General features: G+C 37.4%; 1 protein-coding gene across 10 annotated transcripts; it reads left to right on the top strand.

The window, feature by feature from the left end:
• Window positions 1-1464: 1464 nt before the first annotated feature.
• LOC100240786 (protein PHOSPHATE STARVATION RESPONSE 1) lies at window positions 1465-27327 on the top strand. 10 transcript variants are annotated; one of them, XM_059742549.1, is made up of 9 exons: window positions 1465-1736; window positions 4785-4829; window positions 13649-14272; window positions 15029-15221; window positions 15320-15396; window positions 15488-15527; window positions 15946-16003; window positions 25795-25864; window positions 26557-27327. In XM_059742549.1, the coding sequence occupies exons 3-9, from the start codon at window positions 13694-13696 to the stop codon at window positions 26908-26910; spliced, it is 1371 nt and encodes a 456-aa protein (XP_059598532.1). In that variant the 5' UTR covers window positions 1465-1736; window positions 4785-4829; window positions 13649-13693; the 3' UTR covers window positions 26911-27327. The 10 variants fall into 10 exon arrangements, with proteins under 10 accessions (XP_059598532.1, XP_010660177.1, XP_010660178.1 ...); XM_010661875.3 differs by having other exon boundaries at window positions 1465-1766; XM_010661876.3 differs by having other exon boundaries at window positions 1465-1766; window positions 13619-14272.

Raw genomic sequence — 27327 nt, 5'->3', positions numbered from 1 at the left:
ACCTAAGCTTCATAGACATAGTACCTATGTGTTACACAAGGTAGTACTTAGGATTCAAAGGTCGTTGAGCACTCTTATACTCTATTCTATGTTTTAACCCTATCATGCTTATTCATTATTTTCAGGGTTTTTCAAATTTGGTTCCTGAGACGAAGACGACAAAGTTAGGGTATTTCAGTTGTCGAAAACCCCAATCAAACATTGTTAAGCTTTCGAAAACCTTAGACTTAAATGGAGATTAACGCACCTAATGTATGAGAGTGACCATACTTTCCCCTAATTTGGCGTACTTGGGTTTCGAAATCCCTATTATTTTGGGATGGGGAGCCCAAAACATACTTTTTTATAAAAGGACATCAGGCCCAAACTTATGATGATTTTTTTTTTGTTCTCTCTCTCCTATGAGCTTCTATATAGAAAATTGTAAGATTTTTTTGATAAATAAAATTTAAATAGAATATCAGTCTCTGGTTCATCACATTATCAACACATAAATATAATGACCAATTTCATAATCATGGATTAAATCATTTAATTTTTTTTCCTCCACATTTGAATTCAAAACCCTGATAATGATCAGGGATCAAATCCATTTCCAAGATTGGAATATAAATACAACACTTTATTGATGAGAAGATAACAAAAGGAAAAAACATGCATGTATCTGGTTTATGAGAAATATATACAAAATGAGGTCATTCAACTTTTTTATTTTTACATTTCCACCTCCCAGAAATTGAAGCAACATTGGACATTTGTTAAAAAAAATAAAATGAACGATAAAAGAATTAGAATATGAAGACATAATTAATTAAACAATACATCATGTAATAGTAATATATATCAATCATAGCTCCCAAAAATTTGGAGAAGTCAAATCGTGGTAAGGAAACCAAATTTTCTACTTCATTTACAAATATAAATATTTATTTAACCAAAAAAAAATTATCTTCCACTTTATTGATGCGAAAATGAAGCAAAATATAAGATAGCCCAACTCACACAATCCCTAAAATGGGTTTTCATCAAATAGAGATCTTCGAGGCCAAAAGATTATTCACAATTCAATTTCAACATTTTCTCAATAGCCAAACAAAGCCTTAAATGAAAAACTCACTTATGATTCATTAATTTGAAATAGAAGGAGACCCTCTTTTTGAAAATTTTTAAAAAATTATACTTTAATGATGAAAGAAGAAGATATGGATTTTGGGATTAGGGTTATTAGTTGTAAAATGAGAGGAAGTCTTGAGTTCGGGTGGTGAGGAAGTTAAGAGAGAGAGAGAGAGAGAGAGCACTGTTTGGGAAATTTCAAACCTCAATGTTAGTAGGATGCTGACATGGAGAATAGCTAAGGGCAAATTGGGCATAAAAAGCCCAATCAGCAAGAGGGCAAAAAAAACCCAATATTTTTCACTAGGGGAATCTTAAAATTCCAAACCTTGAGTTCCGAATATGCTATTATTACCGAATGGCCTGCCCAAAACACATTTTTCCCAATATGTTTTCCACAAAATACAGGAAAGAGGTGTCTAATCGTATGTATGGTTCTCATTTAATTTAACGTCAGGAGTTCCAAAGTGGCAAAGGAACACCAACACAATTTGGTGTCGTGTCGCCTCTTCTCTTCCCAGCATTTCATTCTTGTGCTTTTCCTATTTCTTTCCCGCCAGCGTTTCGGCCGTCTCGTTAGTCCCAGGAATTACCGGCTTCTTATCCCATTTCGACCATCTCAGGTTTCAACTCTGGTTTGTCTTCAGTTCTACGTAAGATTTTCACATTCCCCCCTAGTTAGTTTTCGAGGTTTGCATGTGTTTATCATCGACCATTGTTATCTTTGATACCCAATTTCTTCTTTTGTTATTTTAGTGGGGTTTTTTATTTTTATTTTTTTCCATCTTTTTTGGTCTATTCTCAACTGGGTTCTCTCTATTTTTGATAGATAGAGCTTGTTAAGTTGGGTTCTGTATGTGTTGGATGGGTTTGCTTTTGTTTAATTGGGGAAAAATGCTGTTCTTTTTATGTTCTTTATTTGGAGTGCTTTTGTGGTGGTTCGAAATTATAATTTTTTGGATTATTTTGTTTCTTGAGAGGGTGATTATAAAGACCATAATTGGGGACTAATTTTAGATAGGCTTTATCATCAGTTCCACTTCTAGTTTAATATGATTTCAGCTTCACCGTTGTTGTAAATTGTTGATTATTTTGAGTTTTATTGGCCTAATCAAGTCTTTGCGGATTGGATTTTATTTGTCTGATCATTGGGATCATAACTAATTACATGGATTTGTGTTGAATCGTGATGCAACATTCCAGTTTCATGATGTTATGACCTATGTCTGTGCTCACAGTGAGTAAATTTAGTTCTCCTTTGTACTAGTTCTTTTAATAGCTGAGAAGGCAATTTTTATGGATATATTTTCTCTTTCATCTCAGCAGTTCAGGTTGGATTAACACTTCTGATTTCACTGGCTTTCTTTTTGGAGCATCCCCAGCTGCTGTGGCTGGCTTCAAATTCACTTATTAAAACTTACCACGTTTGTTTTTTTGATTGAATAGAAAAAACCAAAATATTTGGTTTTTTTTATTCAACTAAAAGTAACCTATTGATATCAACAACATAACTAGTTTTGTTATGTTGATTGCTATTAATAGGTTACTTTTAGCTGAATAGAAGAAGTCAAAATATTTGACTTCTTCTATTCAGCCAAAAAACAAACACCACCTTAGTCTTTCCTACTATTTTTGTTTATTAATCCCAACTTTGTCAAATACTTCATCTTAGAATTTAGGACTGCTTTTTCCATCTTGCTGTGGCACACTTATCCCCAATAGAATGATATTGCATTTCTTCTCATTTACTTTCTTCCTTCGAAGGTATAGACTTGACTAAGTGAAGGCAAAAGGATCTCTTTTTAAAGTTGAAACATGTTACAGTTTTTCCTCTTCAGACCTGCAAGAAAATAAAATTGCTCATCTTCTTAAATTTATGAGCATCCCATGGAAAATTTTTGTGAAAATTGTGATGGTGTATAGCTCTTCACAATTTTGTAAGGCAGTGAAGTACCCAGACTCCTATCTGTCTGCATCATTTTGTGGATCTTCCACTTAACTCAGATATCTGTGCGACATTTCCTACCTTCAAGGCTGCAGCATCTCAATTCTGCTTTGCGGTTAAATGTCTAGCTGGACAGAATGAAGAAAACAGGACATGGGGAATTTTCATTTGGCTTATTTAGGATGTGTACTGTCGGGTTTCTTTAACTAGGGGCTACTGTTTAATTTAACTACTGTATCTGGAGTGTGGAGCTATGGCCTTAGGTACTAACCTGACTCAGAACATGAATTATGAAACTGTCAACAACTTCATTAACCTCAAATATGATTCTTAGATTGGTCAGACACAATTAGAAATGAAGCAAGAAGTCAGAATCAAGTACTGATCAACAACACACAAGGCACTAAACTCAGACTGCAGATCCTTTTCACCTAAAATCACTTAGCTGACCCAAACAAATATGAGAAGAAGCAGAGAAGTAAAAGACCAAGGCTGGTTGGATCAAACTCAGTCAACCATCATGATTTTCTACCCTCTGCAAGGCTTAAAAAGCACAACTCTGGAGCAATCTGTCCAACTAGAGACAGAAAGAAGAAAAAAAAAAGTTTGAATTATTGATATAGGTGAACAACAGCCCAAAAAGTGTTGAGAAAACAGATCTAGTCAAGCAGTTCGAGTTTTTAATACCATTGGCAAATAGGGCAAAAAGAATATTTGAAGAAGGCTTCAATTTGCAATGATATGTCAACAGAAGGATCAACGACAGATGTACCTACCTTCTCGTGGCTGTGTCAGATACCTATGTCAGCTCTTATACAGTTTGTCCCTTTTTCTTGTTCTGATATTCTATAATGAATGATTTGGTTCCAAGTTGATTTACTATGTTGTGAAAGAATAAATAGAGAAAAAGGAGGTAGAAAAAAAGAAAAGTATGTGAACACTAGAGACTGGAAATTTGAGTTTTTACTCTATAACTCACTAAATTTATATAAGTCCCTTATCTTGGTGAAAGTGCAGAAGTAACCCACTGTCGTGCTTTTATTTGTGCGAGAGTTGTGGCAACTAATCATAATTCTTTGCACATTTTGCACCCTTTGATGGGGAGACTCGGTTAATTTCTCTTCCAAATGAGACTTTGTGAAAGTCTCATTAACATGGTTATCTTCTTGCATCCTCTTTATTCTTCTTCTTGTGATGCTAGTTACAATTCTAGGCAGCTTCCCTTTTGATGACATCCCACAAGGCAGCTTAACCTGCTGCCGATCTAAATGTAGTTTCATCCATAAACCCTAATGTGACCTTTCCCTTCCATTAAGCCTGAAAATCTTGAGAATCCTGTCCACCATTATTTCATTTTTAGAACTGCAGTATTTGTTGCATTTTTTCTCTCTCTCTGGGGCATACCTGGTACAGTACCACCTGTATATTGATCAGAATGAGTACAAACTGAGTCAAATTGGTTTCAATTTTTTTGGTACTGTAAGTTCTTCAGCAGCTTCTGAAACTATCCATAGTCCCTTTTCAAGTTATTAGTGGCAATTTTATCCCTATGTTTATCAGTTTGTGAAAGGTATGTTGGGTTCTGATGCAATATCAATTTGTCCTCTTTTAAAGGAAAGGATGACCATGTACTAAAAAAGCATTTTGAGAATATTACATTCTTAATTCCTCTGTATAAAAATCTCAATACTTTATGTGGTCATATGTGGGAAAAATGTGTCTGCAGATTGATGACCTATATATCTTGGAGAATCTGCGATGTTTCAATAATGTAAGTGACAGACTTCTCTTAAAATTATGGACACGTTCAGATTAGGCCTGATGCATTTAAGAGCTGGGAAGTGTCAGTGGCTTTGTCAGACATGGAATCTGTTACAATGTCCATGCTACAAAGGAATGTACTTGTTAACAGGGTGCCTCGCAGTTTCTTGGTTTTTACCTGCAGTTGTTAGGGCCATAGTGTAACACATCTATTATGAAAAAAAAAAAAAAAAATTCAAATTGGTTTTTCTATGGGTTTTATGTGAATTAACATGGATTAGGTCAGATGGGACTGAATTGTTATGCTTTCCAGAATTAGGATTTGTATTCCTTTTGTGCTATTAGGTTTTCATTATCTTCTTCACTTATCCTTAGGAGTAACTTTCAAGTTTTTATCCCCTACTGAGTTGGACATCTGAAGACTGATAATTTTCATTTAAAGCTGTTGTGGTTCCTGATTATTATTTTCATCCTGAATATCTTGTTTAATTTATGTGGTTCTACTTGCTCTTGCATGATAAAATCACTTAAAATCATGAACATTAATGGATATTCTTTTCTCTTGCTTAGTTCTTGAGCCTTTTTTGGCAGTTTATTCTATTCCTGTAGCTGTTGTTTTGATGTTCCCTGGTTTGGTTAAAGAAATAAAAATAATTATTTGCAATGAAAGTTTACCAACAAGAATTAAACCAAAGTTATTGTTGAAACTTTCAATTGTTGAACCAAAAATAAAAAGAACTAACAACTATATAACTGTTAGGTCCTCTTCACAAGGAACTTTAGATTGGTGGTTCTAGAGGTAAAGGATTTTGGAGTATGAGTACTGGTTGGGAGCTCAAGGAATGATTTTGTAAATGGGAGACAAATAGAATTTAAGGATTGACAATTAAAGGAAAGCAGACTCTAAGAGTGGAGATTTGCTAGATTTTTATTTCCTAACTCAGCTCATATGCAAGGCATTGAACCTGCTTGCTGCTTTAGGATTAGACTAGGGGTAATTCAACATGAGCTGAAGCCACCTCAACAAGGGCTTAACTAAGTTTGATTGCTCTCTTTTAGATCCTAGCAATCAAATGGCTTTCATGGTTTCCTTTTCATTTAAGCAGGTGTACGCTTAACTCATAGAATCATTTAATGCTAAGTGCAAACATGCTGGCCTGGTTGCTTGACTTGTGCCCCTCACAACCAGTGCAACATATCTTTCTACCCATGGTTACTTTTTTTGGTCATTGCAACCATTGATTGAAAGAAGATTCTATCGAGTCAAGTGCAGGTAAACCACTGGTGAGTAGAGCTAGGAGATGGAAAACCCTTAGCTCCTCTCATCCCTTAGAGTGGTAAAAACTACCTAGACATGTTGAAAGTAAAAAGAACTGGAAATGTAAATTTGCAAGCTGAAATTGAAAAGAAAACTGGAAATAAACTGAAAATTCATGAAACTTAAAAACTAGGAAAAATTACAAAAGAAAAGCAAATGCAAGATTATAGCTAAAACAAAGTTACTCCTACTTCTACTCCTAAGAATGACTAACTTATTTTCTCCCTATCATCCCCTTCTACTTGTATATTCATATTCCTCATTTATAAAACAAAATTCCCCCCTCTCCAACTACTTTGAAGCTGCCTCGTCTGGCACTGCCTCGTATCCATGCTAAGGATTTGACCATGTCAGTGCAACCATCATTCTTGATGTGTTAGCTTGGAGTTGGTAGCTGCATCTCTCTTTTTCAGTTTGAACAACATGGTGATATTGATGGATCAGTTGAAGTCCTAGAGGTGCCAATAATTGCACTGCCTTGATAGGTGCGTAATGATCAGAAGGATTGGTAAGAGTGCAATGTGGAGAGATAAAGGCACTGCACTAGTGTGGGTGTTGTCTAGGGTGTGCTTCATTGTTGGAGGGGAGATTGCGCTCTTATAATTTTGAGGAGGTGTGCTTCTTGATTGGTGGGGAGATTATGCACTAATGATCTTAAGAAGGTGCACTTCTTTATTGGTGGGGGGACTGTGCACTTATGATCTTGAGAAGGTGCACTTTGTGGGGGCTGTGCAGGATTGGCCTGTGAGGTGCACTCCCTCACTTAGCGCACTTAGGAGGCGCGCAATGTTGAAGTGCTTGAGGAGGAGGCGCTATTCCTGTTAGCACGCTTAGTAAGAGTGCAATTTGAGTGGTGCTCCTTTAGCGCAGTCAATGAATTGTGTAATGTAAATTATGCTCCTAGGTGCGCAATCTAAACTGCCACTCAAAAGTGCGTGATTCATAAGTATGCTTCTCTAAGTGCAATTTAGATTGGTGCCTCCAAAGGGCACAATTTACATTGAGCTTTTTACAGTGCGCTATTGGGGCCACACTTACATTGAAGTGTGCTATTGGTAAATGATTCCCTTACTTAGGTGCTTCGTACCCTGTGAATTGCTGGAGATATAAAAATGCCTTAATCCTACAAAAATCTCACTAAATGCATCAAAAGAATTTTACTAAGTTACTAGCGTCAAGTTGAAGAATTGGGATTATTATGAGTGCCATATGCATTTAAGAGCTAGGAAGTGTCAGTGCCTTTGTCAGACATGGAATCTGTTAAAATGTCCATGCTAGAAAGGAATGTCCTAGTTAACAGGGTGCCTAGCAGTTTCTTTGTTTTCACCTGCAGTTATTGGGGCCATAGTGCAACAAATCTGTTACAGAAAAATTAAAATTGGTGTTTCTATGATTTTTATGTGAATTAAAATGGATTAGATCATAAGGGACTGAAGCATTATGTTTTTCAGATCTAGGATTTGTATTCCTTTTGTGCTGTTAGCATTTCATTATCTTTTTCACTTATCCTTAGGACTAACTTTCAACTTTTTCCCCCCCGCTGGGTTGGACACCTGAAGAATGATAATTTTCATTTAAAACTATTGTGGTTCCTGATTATTATTTTCATCCTGAATATCTTGTTAAATGTACTTGGTTCTACTTGCTCTCGAATGGTAAAATCACATAAATCATGAACATTGTTGAAAGAGAGAGAGAAAGGAGAAAAACCTTATTTTCATTCATATATTTTTACTTACAATTGAGAGATATATATATATACAAGGCTAGGAGTCCTAACTACCATACATATGACCTATATTAATAAGGAAAGATAGTATACTATACATACATTATATTCAACACTCCCCCTCAAGCTGGAGCATATACGTCATATGCACCAAGCTTGTTACAAATATATTTAATCCTAGGACCTCTGAGAGATTTAGTGAAGATGTCTGCTAGTTGATCATTTGAATTGACAAAACTTGTAGCAACACATCCTGATGCGATCTTCTCTCTAATGAAATGACAGTCAACTTCAATATGCTTGGTCCTTTCATGAAAGACTGGATTGGATGCAATATGTAATGCGGCCTGGTTATCACAGATGAGTTTCATCTGTTCATCCTTTCCAAATCGCAACTCCTGAAGAAGATGTCTCAACCATATGAGTTCACATGTTGCCAAAGCCATAGCTCGATACTCGGCTTCAGCGCTAGATCTGGCCACTACATCTTGTTTCTTACTCTTCCAAGATATTAGATTACCTCCAATAAAAACACAGTACCCTGAAGTGGAACGTCTATCTGTGGGTGAGCCAGCCCAATCTGCATCTGTGTAACCAACAACTTGAGTATGACCTCTGTTCTCGTACAATACACCTTGGCCTGGTGTACTTTTGATATATCGAAGAATACGGATTACGGCATCCCAATGGCTATCACATGGTGACTGTAGGAATTGACTAACAACACTCACAGGAAAAGAAATGTCTGGACGAGTAATGGTGAGATAGTTCAATTTACCTACGAGTCGTCGATATCTCCCGGGGTCTCCTAAAGGCTCCCCCTGTCCTGGTACAAGTTTGACATTCGGATCCATAGGTGTGTCTACCGGTTTACAGTCTAACATACCGGTTTCTTCCAGGATGTCTAAAGCATACTTCCTTTGGGAAAGGACCACACCAGAACTAGATTGAGCTATCTCAATTCCCAAGAAATACTTGAGTTTCCCCAAGTCTTTGGTCTGAAAGTGGGTAAAAAGATGTTGCTTTAGTTTCTGTATACCATCCTGATCACTGCCTGTAATGACGATGTCGTCCACATAAACAACCAGATAAATACACTGCCCCAAGGAGTTATGATGATAAAAAACTGAATGGTCTGCTGTACTGCGAAGCATGCCAAACTCTTGAACAACAGAACTAAAACGGCTAAACCATGCTCGAGGAGATTGTTTCAAGCCATATAGAGAACGGCGTAACCTGCACACTAAACCAGACTCCCCCTGAGCAACAAAACCAGGAGGTTGCTCCATATAAACTTCCTCGGCAAGATCACCATGAAGGAAGGCATTTTTAATATCCAACTGATAAAGAGGCCAAGAACACATAGCAGCCATGGAGAGAAGCAAGCGGACAGAAGCAATCTTGGCAACAGGGGAGAATGTGTCACCATAATCAGAACCATAAACTTGAGTATAGCCTTTAGCAACTAAGCGGGCCTTAAGGCGATCAACCTGACCATCAGGACCAACCTTAACTGCATAGACCCAACGACAACCAACTGTAGATTTACCAGGGGGTAAAACAACAAGATCCCAAGTGCCATTAGAGTGCAGAGCAGCCATTTCATCCACCATTGCCTGTCGCCAGCCTGGATGGGAAAGAGCTTCATGGGTGCTCTTGGGAAGAGAAACAGAGGATATAGCAGAAACAAAAGCAGAATAGGGTGAAGATAATCGATGATAACTCAAAAAATTGTAAATAGGATGAGGATTATGAGTAGAGCGAGTACCTTTCCGAACAGCAATGGGTAAGTCATTAGGAGAAGGCAGAGCCGGGGCAGGTGAAGCCGAAGGGATAGGAAGTGAGTCAGCAGGTGCCTCAGGAAAAGGGAGAGGAGCAACGACACGAGGACGACGATGATAAACCTGAAGTGGTCGAGGGGGCATAGCTTCAGGTGGGGAGACAATGGGAATGGGCAAGACTTCAGAAACAGGAAGAGACTCAGAAGTGGTGGAAAAGAAGGGTGAGTCCTCAAAAAAGGTGACATCAGCGGAGATAAAGTACCGATGAGTCTCAAGGGAATAACAACGATAACCCTTCTGAAGTCTGGAATATCCCAAGAAGAGGCACTTCATGGCTTTGGCGGAAAGCTTGTCCTGTCCAGGAGTGAGAATATGAACAAAGCAAGTACAACCAAAGACACGAGGAGGAAGGAAATAAAGTGGTTGGTCAGGGAAAAGAAGGGAGTGAGGAATCTGATCATGTAAGACAGAGGAGGGCATACGATTAATCAAATAACAAGCGGTAAGAACAGCGTCCCCCCAAAAGCGAAAAGGAACGTGACTATGGAGGAGGAGAGTACGAGCTGTCTCAACAAGATGTCGATTCTTGCGTTCAGCTACCCCATTTTGTTGAGGAGTATGAGCACAAGAAGACTGATGAAGAATCCCATGATGAGACATAAACGAAGTAAATTGGGCTGAAAAATATTCCCTGGCATTGTCACTGCGTAACACACGAATAGAAATATTGAACTGGGTTTGGATTTCAGTATAAAATTTCTGGAAAATTGAGAATAACTCAGCTCGATTTTTCATTAAAAATAACCAAGTACATCGAGAATAGTCATCAATGAAAGTGACAAAATACTGAAATCCTAAAGTAGACGCAGTCCGACAAGGACCCCAAACATCAGTGTGAACAAGCTCAAAAGGAGACTTTGCCCGATTATTCAAACGCTTTGGGAACGAGACACGAGTATGTTTCCCAAGCTGACATGACTCACACGGAAGCGACGACAAAGTGGAAAAACGAGGAACCATCTTCTGGAACTTGGAGAGACTAGGGTGGCCCAGACGATTGTGAATGAGGAGAGGAGCATCAGTGGAAATGCAAACTGCAGGAGATGAATCTGAGGTGAGGTGATAGAGGCCTTGAGACTCACGTCCTATGCCAATCGTCTTCCCCGTACTCCGGTCCTGCAAGGTCACAAATTTATCAGAAAATGTAATAGAGCAATTAAGAGTACGAGTGATTTTGCTGATGGAAATAAGATTAAAAGGACATTCAGGAGTATAAAGGACAGAAGTGAGAGGTAGAGAAGGCAGAGGAAGGGCCAAACCAATACCTTTAGCCACAGTTTGAGAACCATTAGCTAAGGTAACAGTAGGTAAATCAGAGGTAGTAGTAATAGAGGAGAAAAGATCCTTATTACCAGATAGGTGATCAGATGCTCCAGAATCTAGAATCCAGGGTCCAAGAGAAGATGTGTGGGTAAGGCAGGCAGAGGCATTACCAGGCTGGGCAACAGAGGCAATAGAAGCCTGAGATGTCTGAGATGCGGAGGAGCTCGGAGGCTGAGGCAACAGAGAATCAGAGGACTGGGCCATATGGGCAGTGCGAGGAGGTCTTCCATGTAACTGATAGCAACGATCGCGAGTGTGGCCAAGTTTATTGCAATAGGTGCATTGAGGACGTTGGCCTCTACCTCGGGTACCACTGCGTCCTCCTCGAGAGGTAGTTTGAGAAACTAACACAGAAGAATCTGAAGCGCTATCAGATGTCAAAGTCTGAGTGGACGAGATACGCAGGAGGCGAGCAAACACATCATCCAAGGACGGAACTGATGAACTGCCAAGAATCTGATCACGAATAGGCTCAAGATCCGGACGGAGGCCAATAAGAGTAAGAACCATGAAGAACTTGTCAAGTTGTGTTTGTTGAGCCCCAACATCAGGAGTAAGAGGCATCACAGTCAGGAACTGCTCCTTAAGAGAGGCAATCTGACCAATATAAGTAGATAGGTCCAAGTCCTGTTGGCTGAGATGGACAATAGCAGAAGCCACCTTATAAAGACGCTGGATATCATTCGTGTATAATCCTTTGGCCTGAGTCCAAAACTTAAAACAAGTTTTATAGGCCTGAAGATGAAGAAGAATCCGGGGATCAACCGATTGCCATAATACACTACATAACTGTGCATCTATCTTCCGCCACTGTACGCGGTCAACCTCAGGGATATCTGCCTCCTGGGTAACCAAGTGATCCTCATATCCTTGACCCATAAACCAAAGTTCAACAGAAGCAGACCAGGAGAGATAATTCTCACTGCCAACCAATTTCTCTGAGGTAATCATAGGAGATCCAGAGATAACAGAGGTAAAGATCTGATTTTTGGTGGTCATATTCACGTATTTGGATCGAAGAGAGCCCTAAGATGGGTTCAGATTTCGGCGGAGAGAGAAAAAAAGTGAAACCACGGCTGTGAGAGGTGCAATCAATGGAGAAAAGGTTCGTGACGTGCCTGGAGAGGAAGAGAAGCAGCACCCAAGCCTCGGAGATGGAGGGGGAGCCCTGTCGGAGGTGGCCGGAATGGCAAGAAAGCCAAAAACAGGGAAAAAAATGGAGATGCAGGGCTCGGGGAGGACTGCCGGGGGGCTAGAAGGCCAAGACGGCGCCGGACGAGCCTGGAGAGGTGTCGGAAGTGGCCGGAATATGCCTCACGCGCCCCCACGCGCCGGCGCGTGAGATGCAGCCGCCGACCGAAAATCGCGCGTGGACGGCGCGTGGCTCCTCTTTTGGTGCTGGTGTCTTCACAAAAGGTGGAGATCTCCTCCAGGCGCTCCTTCTGGTATGGTCGGTGTCGTAAAAATAGGTCGCGCGGAAAGTTCGCCGGAAAGTTCGCCGGAAAGTTCGCCGGAAAATTTCGCCGGCGGTGAGTGGTTTCTAGCGACGATCCGACTGACCGGAAAGTATTGGGAGATGGGAAAGGTGACCGGAAAGAAACACGGTGACCGGAAAGAAACACGGTCACCGGAAGGTTTCCCGGAGTTGATGACACGGAAAAACAGGAAAGAATTAGGTTTTCTTCCTTGGCTCTGATACCATGTTGAAAGAGAGAGAGAAAGGAGAAAAACCTTATTTTCATTCATATATTTTTACTTACAATTGAGAGATATATATATATACAAGGCTAGGAGTCCTAACTACCATACATATGACCTATATTAATAAGGAAAGATAGTATACTATACATACATTATATTCAACAAACATTAATGGACATTCTTTTCTCAAGCTTAGTTCCTGAACTCTTTTTGGCTGTTTATTCTATATTCCTATATCTGTTGTTTTGATGTTCCCTGAAAATGTGTATTTGCAAAGTATTTGTGCTAAAATAAGTTATTCTCAATTTTGGAGTTGCTTAATTTATTCTCATGTCTTTTAATTATTTTCTGTGTCAAAGTGAGAGTTTTTTTTATCTCTTGTACTTTCGAGTCATCCATTTGAGGGCAAAATTTCATCGCCAATTTTAGTCCTGGTACATTGGAATTTGGATATTCCTTTAAAACTTGGGAATCTATTATAGAAGGTTGAACTTGGCCGCAAATTTGAAGTATAAGGATTTGGGCAGTTGCTTGAAATAGGCATGAAATGTCCAATTTCTGAAATTTCCAATGGAAGTCTTCAAAAAAAAGGGAAAAAGAAAAAAGGAAAAGATTAATTGAAAGCTAGCCTTGAGATTAAGCTCAGGCTTCTCCTTACAGAATTTGTTACCACAAATTTGATTCATCAACTTCTTTCCTGAAAATATTTTCTGCCATACTATATGCATTTTTAATGTTCTCTAGTTTGTTATTTTCATTTCAGATATTTTACAACTTATGATCTTTTATTGATATTTGGGCTTGAAAATCATTGGTGATTGGGTCTAGAAAATGATAGAAATGTATGTTATTTAATCAAGCGTCAAGAAATGCTGCGCTCATTGCAGGTAGATGACTATCTGGCTTGATTTTTTCAGAGATAAGGGGAACGACGACTGAGTTACTTGTGAGGTTTTGGATCCATGTCTTCATCTCTACCAGTTCTTCCTACACCTCTAGAAGAGAAGTATCCCAAATTGCCAAATTCTTTTCAGGTTTCTGCAGAAGTGAAAATGATGACAAATCCGATTTCTCCACAAGCACATCAATTGGCGTCCAACAATGGAACTGTTGGCTACATGCTTTCGTCAGATTTTGTTTTCCCTAAAGATACCAATTTATCATCATTTTCTTCTAATAGTAGCGGTTCCCAAAATTCTTTGTTCATTCCTCAGTCATCAACAAATGGAGTATCTTTACCACCAATCAGTTCTTCTGGCATAGAAATACAATCTACACCATCAGTTACTTTCTCCCGAGAGAGGAAAGAAAATTCCTGGTGTACAGATTCACTTAAGGATTTTCTTGATTTTCCTGAAAATGTTCCTATCCAGAATAATAATCAGGTAGAAGGCAGTGGTGGTGGCATGTCATATGAGGACTGTGCTAAGACAACTGATTGGCCGGATTGGGCAGATCAGTTTCTTAATGATGATGATTCTTTGGAGCCTAATTGGAATGGGCTTCTCATTGATGTTGATGTACCAGATCCTGAGTCAAAGGTTTGTTTCCCAACTCAATGTAATTAGAAATATATACTCTAAAATGTGTTAAAAAGGATTATGGGGTTCAATCTTTTAAGTGACAGATGCATATGTCCACATCCCATGGCTGGATATATATCTGAAGCTTATGATGTACCTTGTAAAATTGCAGTTTCAAGAAAAGATTAGAGAGTTAAAACTCATTGTGTTGCATTTTTTTTCTTTTAATTTTTACTTTCAAACTTGAATATTTGTTTATGTTTAGTGCATTTAGGTTCCAAAATCTATTCTTGATGCTCTGTTTCGTTCACCTGGATAGTTCTGTTAATGGATGCTGAAAGGGTTGGAAGTAACTAGCATGAACATAATTTCCATGTTTCCCTGCAACCATTTGTTAAACTGGAAATATAAAATATTATTTGTTCATTTATTGCATTTTTGTTTTTGTTTACTGCATGATGGCTTTGTTTAGCACAGGAAACCCCAACCCCACCCATCTGTGGTGTGTACAGTGGTTGAACACAAACATACACGGGCAGATGTTACTATTATAAGTTAGGCACATTTTCTCATCCTTATTCAATTCCCTATCAAGAATGATGAAATAAGGGTGTGTGAGGCATACAGCAGTTAGCCTACAAAAAATACCAAACGAAATAATTTAGTTTTTCTTTTTCCCCCAATGATATTCATGAAAGAGAGATTATTTCTTTCATTCACTTCATTCTTTGTTCTCCTGTTTGTTTTTATTTAGAATTACAAATGGTGTACCAGGTACTGAAACCATCTTCCTCTGTCTTGACACACCAGTCTGAAATCTGTCAGCACCATCCAGCACAATCTGGAGAAATTTCTGCCGTTCCCAACTCTTTGTCCCCTGCACCCTCATCCAAGCCTCGCATGCGCTGGACACCAGAAATGCATGAGGCCTTTGTGGAGGCTGTCAAACAGCTTGGTGGCAGTGAACGTATGTAGCACTATCAGAGATATTCTCTTCTTGATGTGATTAGGCTCTAAGGAAGCATGGGCCGTCGTTTTGTGTTCACTTTTGGTTTTAACTTACAGGGGCGACTCCAAAGGGAATCTTGAAGCTTATGAATGTTGAAGGTCTGACCATCTATCATGTAAAAAGCCATCTGCAGGTTTGACTTGATGTTTTATATTGATTTTAGTTCCTTTTCTAAGTTGTCTTTATTTTCTGTTTAACTGGAGATCCTTTTTATTATATCTCAGAAATACAGAACAGCCAGATACAAACCAAAGCTGTCAGAAGGTACCATTGGTTACCTCCTCTCATCTTCCATTTTTATTGTTGCATGTGGAAGGCATCATCAACCCAATCTTCCTATCCCTCTAGAATTTTAAACCATTAAACTGCATTATTAGATACCCAAAATTTATTTAATTATTTGGGCTAGTAGTATTCACAGCCTTCCATATATCCATCTTTCCTTTTTCATGTTCTCTGATTCTTTTCCTGATTCTAGTAATTCTGTTGTTTGTATGTAAGTTTGGAAATTGTTTTATATGGAGGAATCCAATGAACCTTATTTTAGTCCTTATATAATTACCAAAACAGTTAATAAGTTGTGCTTTATGTTACTCTTATTCTTTTGTTTCACGAGTCATGTAATAAGTTAGAAAATGACATTGAATGTTTAGTTGAAATTGTGTTCTTCTCTGCTTAACAGGAACTTCAGACAAAAATTTAACTTCAATTGGAGAAATTACGTCACTAGACTTAAAAATGTAAGTTTCTTATTCTTTACTTGGAAGAGCTTCCAAAGTAGGTTGGTCCTATCATTTATTTACATTGGTCCCCTTTCTTGGTAGAATTTTGTTATGTTGCTGACTTGTTTTGATTATTGAATGGAGGAATTTCTAGTGCTACATTATGTGGTTTTCCATTGGCCATAAAGTAATTTCTTAATAGAACTGTCAAATATGTGAATTTTCCCAACTGATTGATTGCCAAAATGAAGTATGGCAGTGAAAGGCCAATTAGTTAGCTACACATGTTCTCTTTTTGTAGTATTCATTTTCGTAGTAAGAGGAGGGGTTACATACGAGATTACCTTTCTTTTTCAAAATATCATCCAATATATGTTAAGGACCACTAAATGTCATTTAGCTCCATTTAGGTCTCTCTGTTTATGCGCATTTTTTGTTTTATTTTATTTTATATATTGGTGTTATAGGTTCTTGCAGAACATCCTATGCAAGTTAGCCCTGGAAAAATCTACATACTGCTGTCTTCAATGACTCCATTGGTGACTATGAGGTTTAAGCAAAGATTATGGACTACGGCATTTTGAAATATAGGACCAGTTTGGAGAGTAATTAGTTGATGGAATCCCTGACAAAAGTCTTGTTCGTTTACAATTTTGTAATTTAACAATCCTTGTATCTGAGAAGAACTTCCAGATTAATAGGGAGGAAGATTCATTGGACAGAATCAGAAGTTTTCTTTTATGATGGATTGGTATAAACATCAACAACTCTGAATTGGACCAATTTCTCCTCAACAAATAAGCGCTTGGGCCAATAAAATTCTACCTAATTGAGAGATATTGGAGAGGTTACAAAACCCTCTAATTTTCTTTACAAAACTAATAAACTGAAGATATCTTTAGGTTTGCTGTCATGAGAGTGGGTATCAGTCTAGACAAATAAAGAAATGATGACAGGATTTACTAGTTAAACAGAGAATATAGTAGTAGCACAAAGAACTAGAAATAAGTAATAGTAAGAGAAAGAAGAAGAAACTACACAATAGCGGCTTCAATAATTAAACCAAAATACTAAAAAAATTCCTATAATCAAATGTAGTCTCCAAAATGATTTCTGGCATGCAAGAAGCTTCTAGAACTCAACTAACCAATGAAGAAACCAACTAGGACACAAGTTCCCTAGAAAGTGAAGTATCTAAAATTGCTACAAGACTGGTTTATTGGGAAAACATTCTCCTTATTAGACTCAGATGGAAACTTTAGGGAAATAGAAACTCCAACATAAAGGAACAATTTAAAAACTTCTTAGAAAATGGAGCTTGCAGCAAAGTTGGCTTCCCAAAATCTAATAATAGCTGATCAATCCCTAATAAGAATAGGATTGACTAATGTCCCATAGCTAAACACCCATTGTTGGGGGTAGACAAACTTAATCTATAAGACACTTCCTTTTGGATCAAAAAGACTCCTTGGCTGTTGTGGTGTTGATATTCTAAAGGTCTGGATTCCAAAATGGATATTTTCTAACCAAGATATACATTCTGCATCACTTCCTTGGCTGTTGAACCCATGACCTCAGGTATATAGTTTTAAGGCTTACATAAAAATCCATAGATATACATTTTATTAGTTTTAAGGCTTACATAAAAATCCATAGTTTTATGGCACAACAGCTTGCCTGGAGAAAATAAATGTATATAGTTTTAAGGCTTACATAAAAATCCATAGTTGGGGTAGTTATAGTTACTTAGCAAGGTGCACCTAGGGTAAATGTGACCAAGCTTCATGTCTTCAATAGCAAAAGGGATGCCAAGGAGCTTGACAACTATTAGTGGGATATGGGGCAAGGGACATATATGGAAAACAAACCTTACCTTCAGGAGCGCCTATTTCAAGGTAATGGCACTTACACATCAACATGCCAAGGTATAGACTCCTACTTTTATTTTCTAATAACACTACTTTATGGTGTTGTAGAAAGCATACTGATGTGGAGAAACATTTGCATCATAGATACTTAGGATGATTTCAAAAGAGAAATCAAGAAGTAGTAGAGGATATGGCCTACATACCTCAAAAAAGCAAGAAAAAGCTAAAGCAAACAAGGTCTAGTTGGGATTATGTGGAGGAGTTCCCCACGCTTGCATTGGATTTTCAAATGTCTAAGAAAGAAATTCTCTTCTACTTCATGGATAACATTTAAGGCTTGGATAAGGGGGAACTATGATGCCATGGTGGTCTGATCTTGCCATGATCATGGTAGTAGCAAAATCTTTGATGGAATATAGGGAGACTTCTCCAAAGTCAGACCTTCAAGGAGCAACCATGCTAAATGTGGGGGGAAAAGGGGTCTTGCAATAGAGAATGCCTTAGCAAACCTACTACAAGCAATGAAGGAAAGAGGATGGACAAAAAGGTGTTCCAGCCCATGGATAGTTGCTTTCCATGCACAATCTGTATGTGGATAGAGACAATCCTAAAAGCTATTAAGCTCCCTAAGTCTATCATCAATGAGAAGGAGGGAACATAAGCCAGGTCCTTATAGCTACTAAGCTCCATCAAGTCTAAGCTAGTGCATAACTCAAAGAAAGGGATTCATGTACACAACACTCCCATTAATAGGAAGCCAACATTAGTCATTGTAGACACGGGAGCCCGCCAAAATTTTTGTCTTTGTAGAGGTGGCTAAATGATTCGAGCTCCATGTATCGAAGGAATGAGGATGGCTTAAGGTGGTAAATTTTGAAGCCAAACATGTGCATAGTATGTTCCATAGTGTAGAACTATGTATTTGCACTAGGGGTATAGAAAGGTGTGGTTCTGTTAGTTTTTAGAGAAAAAAATAGCTGAACTGACATGGTTGGTTTATGCTTGAATTAAAGTGAACTGTTAGTGATGGAAAACTATACTAAACCAAGCTTGATTAAGATTGGTTTTCTTTGGTTTAGATAATTGGTTGGATGCAAGTTAATTTAGGCTCTAATACTAATTTGTTTTTAAAACTAATTGAAACCAACTTGGATTTGAAGTTCAAAATATATTTAAATTTTTCTCCCAAAATATAATGAATGCATTTCAAAATTAAATTGACTGTAGTCCAAGAACATTGAATTAATCAATAAAGTCTAATATAAAAAAAACTCATTAAAGATCGAATAATTATATGTAAGTCTTAGAGTGTGGGTTTAGGTCCATTTTTATTAGTTAGGAGACAAGGAAACTAAAAACCGAATTGATCAGTTTTCAAAATTTTCGAATTGAACCAACCTTTATGGTTATTGAAAACCAAACTGAGATGATTGGTTTTGGTTAGTTTGGATCAGTTTTTTTATTTTACTTTCACCTCTAATTTGCACGTAGGAAGTAGAGTCAAGGTAGTGCCATTATCTTTCCTATGCTTGATGACCATCTTTGAGGAAGAAGCACCTTGCATAGTCCCAATGATAGCTAGAGGTAAGTTAAATACTGCTCTACTTTTTTCAATGCAACTAAAGAAAGGATTGAAGAACAGGGATGAGACCTATCTAGTTCATTCTAGGAAGAAGAAGATGTTGCTTCAAAAGGGCCTATGACTTAAGAAATTGTTAGCATCCTTGAGGAGTTCAAGGATGTAATGCCATTAGTTGCCTAAATGGCTTTCATTGAAGAAGGAGAAAGACCACAAGATTGAGGTTCAGTTGTGAGTAAGGCCTTCTAGCATGGGACCATATAGGATTGCACTACCCAAGCTAGAAAAGTTGAGGAAATAGCTAAAAGAGTTCCTAGATATGATATTCATCCAATCATCTAAAGCTCCCTATGGTGTACCAATTCTATTTTACAAAACACACATTCAATTGATTTTTAAGAATGTGCTATAATGTGTTTTTAAGAATGTGCATAGACACTAGGTATTGAATAAGGTAACCATCAAGAACAAGTGGCTATCCTTTTGTTTTTTGACTTATTTAATCATCTTAATAGAGCTATAGCTTTCACAAAGCTTGACTTGAGATCTGATTAGTACCAAACAAGGATAGAAGGGGGGATGAGCCAAAAACTACTTGCATGACTCACTATGGCTCTTATGGGCTCTTGGTAATGACTTTTTTCCTTACCAATGTCCCTACCATGTTTGCACCTTGATTAACAAGATTTTCCATCCATTGATTAATTTGTGTTTGTGTACTTGGATGACATTGTTATCTACAACAATATGCTAGAGGTGCTTGTGCAAGACTTAGAGAAGTGTTTGCAGTGCTGAGGAGGAATCAACTCTATGTGAAGGGGGATACATGCTTATCTTCTAAAGAAGAAGTGACTTTCCTCAAAGATAAGGGAAAAGATGGCAAAAACTAGTAATGGATGAGACCTTAGAGTCTGCTTACAAAGGTGACATAGTGTAAGTCTTCACCAGGCTTGACAAACTATTGCAGGAAATTCATTATAGGATACTTTCCATGAGCTATTCCCTTGACAAACATCTTGAAGAAGAATTATGTGTGGGAATGGAGAATGAAGTGTCAATTAAATTTTGAAGATCTAAAATAAGGCATGATAGAGAAACTATTGCTAGCCTTACTAGGCAATGACAAGCCATTTAAGGTACATATTGATGCATCAGATTTGCTATTTAAAGGGTAATTATGCAAGATGGGAATCCCATACCCTAAGATAGTTATGGTCTAAAGGGCACAAAGCAATGATAGTTTAGAAGAAAGAAATGGCAATGGTGAAGAAATTAGAAGAAATATTATTTCTCTATTTTTATTCTGAAGAATATATGCAGTATTTATAAGAATATGTAGCTTATTGCCCAAGAAGGGAGAGTAAATTATCTAAAAGTTTAAAAGGAAAACAATCCCCCAAAATTAGAAAACTAAAAAATCAACAAATACAATAAGGAAACTCTGTAAAAAATAAACTTAGAAATAAAAAAACTCTTAGAAATTACTTAGGATAAGCTAGTTAAAAAATATCCAACATACCAAACTTATTAATGATAAATTTAAATGTTTTTTTTATAGACCTTTATAGTGAAGATATTTGCTAGCCACTTTCTAGTTTCTCCTTGATGAAGTATTTGTTGACTTCAACATGCTTAGTTGTCATTTTAAACTAGATTATAGGTAATGCTAATAGTTGGTTTATTATCATAACACAGCTTCATTGTACCTCCTTGAGCTACACTCAATTCTAGCAGTAATGATTTAAGCCATATTAACTCAGATTCATTGTGTCGTTGCTCAAAACTCGACTTCTGAGCTAGATTTAGCTACAACTGATTGCTTTTTGCTTCTCCAAGTGATAAGATTACCTTCAATAGAAGTGTTGTAATGGGAGGTGAATTTTTTGTTAGTGAAAGAACCAACCCAATCCACATTAGTGTAGGCTTCTATATGTAAGTGGTCATTCCTTTCCTAGAGTTCCTTTTAAGTATTTAAAAATCTTGAACATAACTTCCATATGGTTTTCACATGGAGGGTGCATCAATTAGCTCACAACACCGATTGCAAAAGCAATGCTTGGTTGAGGATAAGACAAATATATAAACTTCCCAACCAGTCTTTGAAACTGCTTTTGTTGATTGGAACCCCTTCTGAAATTGTTCCTAGTTTGTGATCTTTTGTATAAGTGTATCCCTAGGCTTGAAACCCAACTTTACGTCTTTTGTAGAAGATCTAGAATATATTTCCTCTATGATACAAAGATTCTCTTGCACAACCTAGCTACCTCAATTCCAAGAAAGTATTTGTGGAAAATAAGTGTATCTTAGAGCACTTAGCTTGTAGATCTCAAACTCCTTAGGCAATAGCCTCTTTGAATTTTCCATTTCAATCATATCATCACTGGTTAGAATAATATCATCAACAAGACCATATTCTCTCATTTTACCTATATTAAAAAAAATCTGCAACAAGGCTATAAGCACTGTGATCTTACCATTCTTTGCTTGTTTGAAGAACATTGTATTATCACCTTGACTTAGATTGTATCCCTGCTTGATGATTGATTTGGTGAATCTCTCAAACCATGCCTTGAGAGATTGCTTGAGGCATGTCCATATGGACTTCTTCCTCTAATTCTCAATGAAGAAAGACATTCTTTACATCAAGTTGTTACAACTACCAATCCAAATTGTTAGAGAGGAATAAGAGCACTCGAATGGAGTTCAATTTTACCACAGGTGAAAATGTCTCTTGATAATTAACCCCATAGATTTAAACGAAGCCTTCCGCCATGTGCCTACCTTTATATCCTTCAATAATCCCTCCACCTTGTATTTATCCGTGAACACACATTTACATCCTATAGGTTTCTTCCCTGATGGTAGATTTACTAGATCCCAAGTATCATTCTTCTATAATTGCCTCATCTCTTTAAGAACTGCTTCTTCCAAACTTAGAACCTAGTTTAGTAGCAAAGGCTTTGAATGAGGGCGATAGACTGGTAAGAAACAAACTTGGGTATAGTATGCAAAGTATGTGACCTAACATTTTTTCCTAGAGTAATGGAAACATCAAGATCAGAGGAAAACAAATTAATGGACAAAGTAGAATTAATAGACTCAAGATTACCAATTCCTTCACAGATGTCTGCACCCGGTTCAAAAGATTGACAGTGAGAAGGCCTTCAGCTACCTTTATTCATTCTTGAGTACACCTGCTGCCCTCTAGTATCATCACCACACAAACTGTTTTGTGGCTCTCACTCCCATTTTGAAGAAACTGAATTGGTTCATTCATCTGTATAGCTATTAGTAAGAATTCCTGAAACTTTTCTTCTGAAGAAACTGAAGTGAAGTTTAAGGAAGATATGTTTGATGCTCAAAAAGATTATAAGTGCTTTCATCCTTCCACAAAAAATCTCTTCGGATGCTTTCAATTCCTATAAGCAATGCCAATTAGGATTTCAAGGGAAGAGGTAGAATGTGCGAATATGAGCGAAATTCACCCCCCAAGAATAGAAATGCTTTATCAACTACCTGACCTATTAGAAATCCGATACTGCACCAGGCTGCAAAAATGAGGGGTCTTGAGATTCTTCATGAAGGGAGGTCTAGTCGGGATAAGGTCAATCACTCTTCTTGCAACCTCTAAAGGATCCGATGCTGGATTGGTGTGTCTAGCATAATGCTGGAAACAGTGGTTTTGTCTAATTATATCCTATGGCCCACCATGAGAGCAGAAACTATGAGAACGAGTTTAAATTTAGAGATCTCATCAACCTCAGCCCTAGAAAGGAAGATTAGCATAAAAAAAACTGAGGGTCAGTGCCCCTGAAATGATCCCTAGCCCCCTCAAACTTGGAGAAGATGATCTCATAAAACACTTTCTGAATCCATTTGGAGAGGACTTTAGTGATGACCCTGTAAAGAATTGTTTCCAAGCTAATGGGCTTGAAATTCTTAGTAGTAATAACAGACACTTCTTAAGGACAAGGGCAAGGACAATTAAAGCAGAATTAGTGGTCTTGATGGCCTCATTATTGAAAAATTCTTGAAAATGTAAAGGCAAATAACAACTCTTTTCAAGGTTTCTGACCTGTTTTGAGATTATTATTATTATTATTATAAATTTGTACCTATCAAAAAAAAAAAAATCTCAAAACAGGTCAACAACCTTGAAAAGAGTTGTTAGAAAATTTGTCTGTTTGGAGCTTTCTCCCCATCCCGCTGAAAATTAGTAACTTTATCTCTTGTTTGGGAATGGGGAGAGAATTCGTTTTTGGGAAGATCATTGGTGGGGTAACCAATCTTTGTGCTCTCAATTTGCTGGTCTTTATAGAGTTATTTATGTGAAAAACCTCACTGTCTCAAATGTCCTTGGGAATTCCTTTCCACTGTCTTGGAATTTTAATTTTCGCTGCAATCTCACTAATTCAGAAATTGATTTCCTTCAGAGTTTAATGTCTTCCCTTAGTTCAGTGCTTTTCTCTCCTTCTTTGGTAGATTCAAGAGAGTGGTCTTTGTCATCATCAGGCTTGTTTTCAGTGAATTTTTTTTTCTTGGCCTTGTCAAAAGTCTCAAATCCTATCTTGTTTCTTCCAGCCAAGTTCTTGTGGAGTTCAAAAGCCCCCTCAAAGGTTAAGGCTCTTGTTTGGTTAGTAGCACATGGGAAGGTAAACACCAATGACAAGTTGCAATTGAGAAGACCCTACAAATCCCTCTGTCCTCAATAATGCATTCTTTGCAAAGGAAATGGAGAATCGATAGACCACCTTTTTCTTCATTGCCCTGTTACCATTGGACTTTGGCATAAGTTGTTTAATCTAGTAGGGTTGGCTTGGGTTCCTCCAAGGAGTATTGAGGACATGTTGGTTATTGCTTTTAAAGTCTTTAAGAACTCTTTAAGAGGCAAGACACTTCGGCAAATCGCTTGCGTTACTTTGGTTTGGATGGTATGGCAAGAGAGAAACAATAGGATCTTTGAGGATAAGGGGAGAACGGAAGAGATGTTATGGGACGTGATTCTGTTCTTTTCCTCTCTTTGGGCCTCGTGTACTGCAGCTTTTAGAGAAGTTCCTCTAAGTGTTTTACAACTCAATTGGACTGCGATTTGGACCTCAAAAGTTTGAGAGTGTTGGGTTTTTTCTGTGTTTTTAGTTTTCTTTAGTTGGGTGTTTTCTCTTTTGTTCAGTTTTTGTTTTGTGGGAATGACCTCTCATCCTTCTTTTGGTTTCTTCTCTTTCTCTTGTATCTCTTCTTTCTCCTATATCTTTTCCTCTATTAATATACTTTTCTTCATTTCTGATAAAAAAAAAAAAAGGATGCTCTACCCACTGTATTATCGTGAGATGGTGGGCCAATTTCTAACCTTCAATTTGCAGTATCCCACATTTTAAAATGACTACCAAAAAATTTTAAAAATATTCTAAAAAACAGTCTTGGTCTTCTAATATGGGCATGCAAGTGAGTTTGTGACTTTTAGCACATAAACGTTAATCAGGTTTATCCTTGCACCTAAGCTGGTCATATTAATATGTATATTTTTTTGATAAGTAGGTCATATTAATATATTCTTAACTGTTTCTTTGTCTTTTTAAAAATGTCAGAAATGTTTCTGCTTTCTTCCAACTGAAGAAATACAATGAATACAATTTTATACGTTGCTTACACTGGGGGAAAAACCTCTAAAGGGGAGTCTCATTATTATGAAAATAATTCATGAAATAGATGGTTGAATAGCTTGTATTCTCTGAATTTATTACATGGCCTACTAGTGCATAAATGTATTATTTAGTGTATGAAACCTTGTTTTATATCATTCTAGCAATAATATCATGAATGTTTCTATTCATAAAACTCTGCTAGAACCTTCTACAGCAACATGTGCTTCCTTTTTTGCTCAATCATAATTTGACTTCCCCAGTAGAGATTGATTAATCCATTTCTAGTTTATTATTGAGTTCTTGTTGAATGCTGTCTTCTACTCTCTTGCTTCTCAACTTTTCAACAGTAGTTCTTTAATGATTCCTGAATTTCTAATTGTTTTTGATGTTCAAATAATTCCGGAGTCCTTAATTTGTCAGTGTTCTCATTCAGTAAATATCTGAGGCCTCTCTTGAATCAGTTGTTGAAATGGAGTTACCATTGCTTTCTCTTCCTAGAGAAAAATGGCCCACATGTCTTATCTTAAATAAAAGAAGGGTTAATACTTTATTTCCTTTTTTCCCTATCTCGAATGCCGTTCTCTTTCATAGCATTTTGTTCCTTGTACAAATGTAGCTACACCATGAAGTTTATTACCTTTTAAGTTCATTTAAACTCAAACTACTAAGCTAAATGGAGGCTGAATTATTTGAATTATGAACCTGAAATTTTGATGACAGGAGCATGGGAATCACCGAAGCATTGCGGCTGCAAATGGAAGTTCAAAAGCAGCTCCACGAACAACTTGAGGTGTGCATTTGATAGATAGAATGCCTTATTTAATTTATCAGGTCATTTATGTCTTAATTTTGCAGATATTTTGCTGGTTAGTCCAATAAATATGCTTTTGAAGCATCTTCAAGGGCATGTTCTAGTTGTGTAAAAAATTTCTTATTGTTTTCTGCCAATAATATTACAGTTAAGATTTAGGAATGGTCTTTAGAAATTCCTGTATTTTGGGAAGCATAATTTGTAGTTTTTCTTAGAAACTCAATCACTAAAATTGCAGTTTATTGGATGAGAATAGCTGAAATATGATTTTAAGGGGCAAAAAAGGTTGAATGCCACCGAAGGATACCATTGGAAATGAATGCATTCATGGAGTTCTTAAATTTAACACTATCAATAAGTTAGATGAGTGTAAATCAAGTGAGATGCTATACTAATGTGCAACAAAGACCACTGGCATTTATAAGAGGAGGAAGGGACTTCAAGTGGAGGCCCAAAAGGAGGGGTAGGATTAGGTTGTGAGAAAAGACCTAAAAGCCTAAAAGATTGAGCCAAAATGTGGTATTAAGTAGCCTGGTTTTCATGTGGCTTGACTTGAGTTGAGATCACTTGAGATATGTCAGAAGGCAGTGTCCAAAAAATAAATGGAGGGCCCAGCCTAATTGAGTCATGTGATCCAAGTACCTTGATTTATAGTTATTCTTTTCATGCAGATTCAGAGAAATTTGCAGTTGCGAATTGAAGAGCAGGCAAAGCACCTTCAAATGATGTTTGAGAAACAGGGAAAGATGGAAGACAAGAAGTTGAAGGTCTCTTCATCCATCCCAGATGAACCCTCTTCTCCAATATCAAATGTGATGCAGCCTTCCCCTGTCAATCACACATCAAAAGTCTCAGAGCAGCCTCATGTTGCATCAGGATTTGATGCTGAAGAAAGTTCTCAGAATGTGGAACAGAAGCAAAAGGCACCTGAAACCAGCGGTTGCGAGTTTATTAACCAAGATAATGGCATGTCCAGTACCCCACCCACAAAGCGAGCAAGAGCAGAAAACTTTTTGAGCTCATGAAGTATATTTTAATAACCTGCAAATGCACTGCTTTCTTGGAACCTTGAGTTTCTGGAAATTGAGCTTTTCTGATTCCATTTGGTTTGAGAAAGGAGAAAAAAAAAAAAAAAAAAAAAAAGGGAAAGTGAAACGATTTTAAGGGCTTGTCTTCTTCATTCCAAAGAAGCAAAGCACTCCAGTTTTGGTTATGTTCATCGGTTACCTGGTTTATAACCTCCAACAGCAGGTAAATTTTCATTAAGAGCTGCTGCTAAGTGATGCATTTTCTGTATATATATGCTTGTGAGATATACGTTCTCAGGAATTTTAAGTCTACTCTAATAATGTTACCATCCCATGATGACTATTATAATGGGTTGGTTATGTTGCAGCTAGATGGAGAATGTATATAAAATAATCTTCACTCCTTGTACATGA

This window comes from Vitis vinifera, chromosome 14 (assembly GCF_030704535.1).
Source record: "Vitis vinifera cultivar Pinot Noir 40024 chromosome 14, ASM3070453v1".
Classification (NCBI taxonomy): Eukaryota; Viridiplantae; Streptophyta; class Magnoliopsida; order Vitales; family Vitaceae; genus Vitis; species Vitis vinifera.
The sequence above is the reverse complement of the archived record's forward strand: the minus strand, read 5'-3'. Positions and strand labels throughout refer to the sequence as shown.